At 46.3% G+C, this 7558-nt stretch overlaps 1 protein-coding gene across 1 annotated transcript; it reads left to right on the top strand.

Annotated features, from left to right (window-relative positions):
- The first annotated feature begins 799 nt into the window (after positions 1-799).
- LOC146021259 (gamma-crystallin-3-like) lies at positions 800-7012 on the top strand. The gene is made up of 3 exons (XM_083155052.1): positions 800-808; positions 5336-5578; positions 6736-7012. The coding sequence occupies exons 1-3, from the start codon at positions 800-802 to the stop codon at positions 7009-7011; spliced, it is 528 nt and encodes a 175-aa protein (XP_083011178.1). The 3' UTR covers position 7012.
- Positions 7013-7558: the final 546 nt, after the last annotated feature.

Raw genomic sequence — 7558 nt, 5'->3', positions numbered from 1 at the left:
GTCTATTGCTACCACTAGTACCTGCTCATTGTCAGGGGATTCCTAACCCTCCATCCTCCTTCCACTGCTGCTGGAGTTTGTAGCATCAGCCTACCAAAGAAGATGTCCCTCCCATTGACCTTCATTGGTAGACCCAATACATGTCAACCATAATAACCTTAGACGAAACAGTTATTATAATTGATAGACTAGGAGGCAGCCATTTTGCAAAGGACGTCACATAAGGACATTAGCCCCTGCTTCTGTCCACCATGTTTTCACTCAAATGTCCTTCTGCTCACCAGTAGGTCCTCCTGATCTTGTTGGGAACCCAAGAGCGCTAGTCATTGATGCTTACAGTACAGTAACAGCAGAATTTTATTTTTGGATAATGCCATTAAATAACCCCTAGTTTTAATACTCACTATAAGAACATTTCCGGGTTGTACCAATGACGTTATGATGAGAGATGGTCCATGTGACGGTCACTCAGTCCCACAGATAATGCCGACGCTCTGTTCATACAACCTGACAATGGAGGCCTCACATACACTGCAAAACCTGATGTATTGTTTTCTGATCAATGCTTTGGGAAAAATGAATGTGTCATGGAACCTACATGAACAATAGTCACTCACACACTCACACATACACACACATACACACCTACACATGTCTTTTACATAAAGAGGATAAAACAGCTCAACACTTTGCTTAAAAATCACAAGACAGCACTAAACTTTCAGCTCAGGTTGTATATAAGCCTCCCAGTCCCCAGTCCCCAGTACACTGTGGGTTTGGAAGCGTTTCAACCGACAAAATGGGAAAGGTGAGTCTGATTTGAAATATTCCAATTACAAAAACAAACTTTAACTTCTGCATTTGGTTTATTCTAGTTCATTCTTTCTGACAAAATCCTTCTTAGATGGACAAAACCATGTGCACTGCAGGGGGGCAGATGTAACATGTGCAGATAGAATTAGATTTGGGTGAGTTATTTTGTTTCTGTGCAGGGAAAATACTGACTGCATGATTTTACACTTCAATATAGATCTCACTTTGAAGAAAAACCCCACCCAAATCTAATTCTCTCTGCACAAGTTACATCTGCCCCACCCGCAGTGCACATGGTTTTGTCCATCTAAGAAGGATTTTGTCAGAAAGAATGGACTAGAATAACCCCCTAAGTGCTGGATGGAATAGAATACATGCTGTTGTATATTGCTATATTTTAACACATACATGGTAGATATACTGTAGCAAAGAAAAAGCGTAGTGAGATAAAATATCAACCGCTGGAAGTTGCTATTTTGCTTTGAGAAATTTCAGCAGCTGATTGATTGATACGGAGGGGGTGTAAGTAATGTGAGATTCCGGCTGCTGGAACGTCCCGGGCTGTTTTCTCCCAGCTCGACTGAAACTCAATACGTGGAATATATTTATTATTATTATTCTTATTTTTTTTTTTGTTAAATGCTTTTTATTGGGTATAAAATTTTACATGAACAAATATGGCATTTTGACACAATACCGTGTACCAAACAATCGCACAAGGTAATATAGATAGAGATAAGTACTATAAGCATTAATGATACACTGATAACAGGTAGTAAGCCTTGATAATAATCCCTTTAAGAGAAGTATGGACCAGCAGGTACCTATCCTAATCAATCAGTCAAGGCAGATTATGTATTAAAAACAAAAGACACAGGACAAGGGACATAGGATATATGACATACAAGGGAAAAATAAGGAGGGGTAGAAAAGGGGGGGGGGGAGTTGGGTACTGGGATGCTTATCATTTCGTTTGGCCTGTGAGTTTTTATTATTTTTGTTTTTGCTAGAGGCATGGTAATAGAAATAAAGTCTTGTATATGCAAGCGTAACTATAACAAGTATTAATATCTAGAGATAGAGAGGGGGTACATCATATCTAGGTCCAGAGTTATGTATATATTATATTATTATTATTATTACTATTAATTTACAGTTTCTTATATAGCGCAGCAAATTTCATTGCAATTTACAATAGGAAACAGTGATAAAACAAACGATAGAAACAAACCAACATAGACGGAAATTGCATCCGACATTGAATACCGCCCTTTATCTATTTAAGTCTCCCCAATATACATCAGATATAATAAAACAGCTCCTCACCTCTATGTGGGGATTCAAGTGTTTTGTGCACTGGCGCCCACTATATGGCACCCAAGGGAACATTTTGAGTTCTGATCCATTCTGGCGTGCATATACGCTGGACCTGACATTATATCATTCTGTTACCTTGATGGAATGGTATCTAGTCATTATAGATTTAAGAGAGGTGAAGGGCATTACTCGCTTATAATGGGTAAGATGAAGACATGTTACAGTAAGGTTTAGTCATATACTTCATTTAAAAATTGTTAATTAGTTTAAAAAATATTGCATAAAAGCCCCAAAATTAGATAGTAAACGCCGGGGTATCACTCACCCCAAGACACTCATAGCAGTGTAGCAGAATATGTGTACACTCCTCAGGCACGGGCCGTGAAAAGGGGGCATTGATTCATGAGAGGGGGCATTACTTCATGTTGCAAATCCTGTTTTCTGTCATTATGGGGGTCCTTCCCCCAGATAATTATCTACCTACACTTTCCATGTACAGGATCCGGGCCATAGCCAGATTAAGGGGGCGGGGGGGAGGGGATGTAGGAAATACTGAACCCTGAGCCAACCTCTGTCAGGGGGCCCCCAGACAGAGCACAGTGATTATTCAGTGGCAGGGCCGGTGCAATGCACCGGAGCGCCCCAGGCGAGTCAGGGTGGGGCGCCCTGGTGCCCGGGGGGGGGGCTGGTGGTGGTGGTACCTGTGGTGGACGCTGTCGGCGTCCCTGCAGTGCTGGAGCGGGCAGGGGTGTCCGTGCCGCGGGGATACCTGCGGCGCTGTCACTGTATAAAGCTGCTGGTGGCAGCGGGGTCCCTGCAGTGAACTGGGACCGTAGCCACGCCAGGCCAGCTGGATGGCGGCGAGGCTGAGGAGAAGCCAGGCCAGCAGAGCCTGGAGCCTCAGGTCGTTACTCTCCCAGTCCCGGCTGAAGTCTGCGCCGAGAGACAGCAGGCAGCCCAGGAGCGGAGACAGCAGCTCGGAGCCCCACGCCGCCTCCTCCGCCATCTTACCCGCAGGCAGCCATTACCTACCCTCCCCTGACTGACAGAGCGAGCGCCGCCATCTTACCGTGGGTGGCGTGGGCAGAAGCGCACGGAGCCGAGCACACACCCGCTGCCGTTTATCGGGCTCCGAAACCGCAGAGGACCGGGCTTTCACTGAATAGAGAATAACTAGCGCTATGCGCGCGATGGCGCGGGAAGCGCTTCTGATTTTGAAAACACTTGCCGCATGCTGATTGGCTGAATCTCAGACAATCAGCGTCCGGCAAGTGGTTTCAAACCCAGAAGTGCTTCCCGAGCCGTCGCGCGCATAGCGCTAGTTATTCTCTATTCAGTGCAGGGACCCCACTGCCCCCAGCAGCTTTATACAGTGACAGCGCCGCAGGTACCCCCGCGGCACGGACACCCCTGCCCACTCCAGCACTGCAGGGACGCCGACAGCTATATGCTGGGGGTGAGGGGCGAACTGCCGCCCTCCAGGTGCCAGCGCCCTAGGCAAATGCCTAGAGCTGCCTAGTGGTGGCGCCGGCCCTGTCTAGTGGACCCTCTGGTTGGCATGTATTTTTTCCCATTGTATGGATGGCATGTATTTTTTTTTTTAGCTAAAGGTTTTGTGCATGGGAGTGGGGTAGTGCTGCAGCTTCACCTATCTGCCAATGTGACAATGATTAATAATGCTGAGCATCGGGAGCCATTACTGGGAATCCCATGAGACTTTGCACAAGAGGTCAGAGGCCGAGAGGCTTGTGCTGAGCTCTGCTTGGTGGAGCTCATCATACGCTTCTCAGGCCCATGGAGGACAGCAGCACCTCATTATAGGAGGGTTTTTAATTGGAGGAAGCACTGAGCCTTTGAGGGCTCCTACAGAGTAAGGTACAGAGGGACAAACACAGTATTTTTCATGTGCTATTATATATATATATATATATATATGTTTATATTAACCCCCCCCCCCCCCCCTCTGCAGTTACCCATTGACCAAGTTTATACTGCCTTTACTCTGTGTTTTGACAGTGTAATATTCTCCCGTGCAGTTTGCGGCCAGTAATGACAAGTGGGAGGGGGCCCCCGGTCTAAAGTGACCCCTGGCCCCCCAAAGACTTAATCCAGCCCTGGTGTCAGTAGTGCAGATGCTGCTGCTATTGCTGCATATGGCAAGATATATGATACAGTCATTTTTTATCTTTCTATGTGTATTTTAGCATTGTTGACTTTATCTTTGCTCCACTACAAGAAAACTTTATAAAATAATCGTGTCTAAATTTAGTGGTGCTATAAACAGTATCCAGACATTATCACGCTAGTAAATCAAATGTAATATACATACAGATAGAGAGCCTCTCATACAGCTCCAGCCCTTGCCAGATCCCCTCTGCTGGCGGAGAGGCACTCCAACTTACGGGGCTGCATAAACGTCTCACATGTGTCCCTGTCTCTCAGCGGCAGCGAGTGGAATCCCTGCCGTCTCCGCTTCAGGGAGATGGGCAGGGTTAGAGTGGGTACCGTAAGGTGGCGGGGACCAGCGGGGAGCAGCAGAGAGGAGGCGGAGGGCAGCAGAGAGCTCCGTCGGAATGGGGCACGCAAGCGCAAGCGTCTCATGTGCGCTCCCCCTTCCAGCAGATGGTGGTGGCTGGCGGATGGTGGGGGCTGGCGGATGGTGATTTTATCGCCAGCTGCCAGCTGAATGAGAGGCGCCACATCTGTAAGCCATACAGTACCTCCCAATATGACCCATTCCTAGAGGACCAAATCCTCTCTACCTGGACTTCCGTCTTAAAAGTTTGAGTGCAACGTTGCTGCAAGAGATGTGCAAAATATCCTCTAAAGATACCTCGCTCAGAGCGAATTCGATCCATTGAATCCAGGCCATTTGCTGTCAATAACTAAAGTGATTCATTTTACTCAACTACGGTCCTGGCATTTTTTGCGGATATTTTGCATATCTTTTACAGCAACGTTGGCACTCAAAGGGTTACGTTATGGTGCCATCACCTGTGTTGAAATTACTACATTATAAATTAAATAGATAGATGCCAATCATATCACACAATAGACGCCATTCATATATGAAAAGTCCAGATAGAAAGCATTTTAAAAACATTTAATAAACATCACCCCAGCTGGGCCATTTCCTGAATTATCGGCTGCTTGCTATTTTTTTCTTAGAAATGATTCAAATCTATCAATGTCGTTCTTCCCATAGATCATCTTCTACGAGGACAGGAACTTCCAGGGCCGCTCCTATGAGTGTAACTCTGAGTGCCCGGACATGTCCTCATACTTCAGGCGCTGTAACTCCATCCGTGTGGAGAGTGGAAACTGGATTCTGTATGAGCACCCCAACTACAGGGGACACCAGTACTTCCTGCATAGAGGAGAGTACCCCGACTTCCAGCAGTGGCTGGGGTACAATGACTCAGTCAAATCCATCCGCCTGAGCCCCCAGGTAATGAGCAGCTGCTTTTAATTAAAACACACGGTACTCTTTACCTAGCACGGCGCCCATCACGGTCATCGCGGGCATTGAATGCACTTAAAAATCGGGTGCGACGCGACCGACGCGATGCCCGCGATTTTCCATAGGGAACAATGTTAAATTTCTCAATTGACCCGATTTTACTGTTCAATGCCTCAATTGACACGATTTTTTCCATAGGAAACAATGTTAAATGGCCCACAGAGGCCAAATAGGCACCCTGAAGTCTGAAATGGCCCCCACAATTGTTAACGCCACCCCACGATCAACGTCAACCCGAAGCGTGGCGAGCGCAGCGAGCCTGCGAGGGGCGGCGGTACGCATCCTACGACCTTTTCATACCCCCACTATCCACGTCGGCGTGGAGTTGAGAATAGAATACCGAGCCCGAAGCGTGGCGAGCGGCCGCGGATACCTGTGAAGCCCGCGAAGGGACGCGTTTACCTGTGAAGGTATCCACGTCCCCTCGCGGGGCTCGCTGCGCTCGCCACGCTTCGGGCTCGGTGGCTCGCTGCGCTCGCCACACTATTCTATTCTCAACTCCGACGTGGATAGTGGGGGTATGAAAAGGTCGTAGGACGTATACCGCCGCCCCTCGCGGGCTCGCTACGCTCGCCACGCTTGGGGTTGACGTTGATCGTGCGGTGGCGTAAACAATTGTGGGGGCCATTTCAGACTTCAGGGTGGTTATTTGGCCTCTGTGGGCCATTTAACATTGTTTCCTATGGAAAAATCGTGTCAATTGAGGCATTGAACAGTAAAATCGGGTCAATTGAGAAATTTAACATTGTTCCCTATGGGAAATCGCGGGCATCGCGTCGGTCGCGTCGCACCCGATTTTTAGTGCATTCAATGCCCGCGATGCCCGCGATTTTTTTACCTGCAATGCCCACGATCAAAATCGTAGGCGTCGTGCTAGGTAAAGAGTACCAAACACACAGTAATATATTGACAATTAATACATTTTGGCACACAACACATCCACTTAACATGCTAAAATTTGACATTGTGTGAATATTAAAATCCATTATATTTGTTGTGGTATATAATTACAGTGTACTATATTCTGAAACGGAGTACATCTGAACACTTTTAGAACTGACTTTTTTGAAAAATTATTAACACAGCACCAAGGATCATTCAGAGTCAGGATCTACGAGAAAGAAGACTTCCGAGGTCAGATGATGGAGTTCACAGAAGATTGCCATAATGTGTATGAGAGATTCCGCTACCACGATATCTATTCTGCCCATGTACAAGACGGATACTGGATGTTCTATGAGGAACCCAACTACCGGGGACGTCAGTTTTATCTGAAGCCTGGGGAGTACCGGAGATACACCGATTGGGGAGCCACCAGCCCCAGAGTTGGTTCCTTCAGACGTGTTCACCATATGTATTAAAACTGCAGATCAATAAAATCAGTCACATTTTTGCATTCATTAAAACATTTTGGATATCACATTTCTTACATTGCATTTATTTTTGCAAATAGATGGCACAAAGTTATGTAACAGAGTAGAAGCACCTAGATGGGTAAAACAAACAATGGACAATCTAGGTAGTGGTCATTATAGTAGTGGTCAAGAATGTGGTACAGTTACTATAGAAAGAGAGTGAGAAGAATCTGTAAACATCTTCATCCAGACCTTTAATAGGATTAAGTGAGTAAAAGGATTAATCCCCTAATCCCCTACTGTATTCTTCTATGTATTGTATTGCTGCTGAGCACAATAGGATAGCCATGACTAGCCATGGTGAGCCACAACCTAAGTAAGATAGTTGAGAAGGACTCCATCTGTAGGTCACTGGTGGGACTTCATCTAGATACTGTGCCCAGTTCTGTATAGGTCATTGGTGTGGCCTCATCTAGATACTGTGTCTAGTTCTGTATACAGTAGGTCACTGGTACAGCATCATCTAGAGTACTGTGCTCAGTTATGTATAGGT

Source organism: Crinia signifera, chromosome 7 (assembly GCF_055691185.1).
Source record: "Crinia signifera chromosome 7, ASM5569118v1, whole genome shotgun sequence".
NCBI classification, from domain to species: Eukaryota; Metazoa; Chordata; class Amphibia; order Anura; family Myobatrachidae; genus Crinia; species Crinia signifera.
The sequence above is the reverse complement of the archived record's forward strand: the minus strand, read 5'-3'. Positions and strand labels throughout refer to the sequence as shown.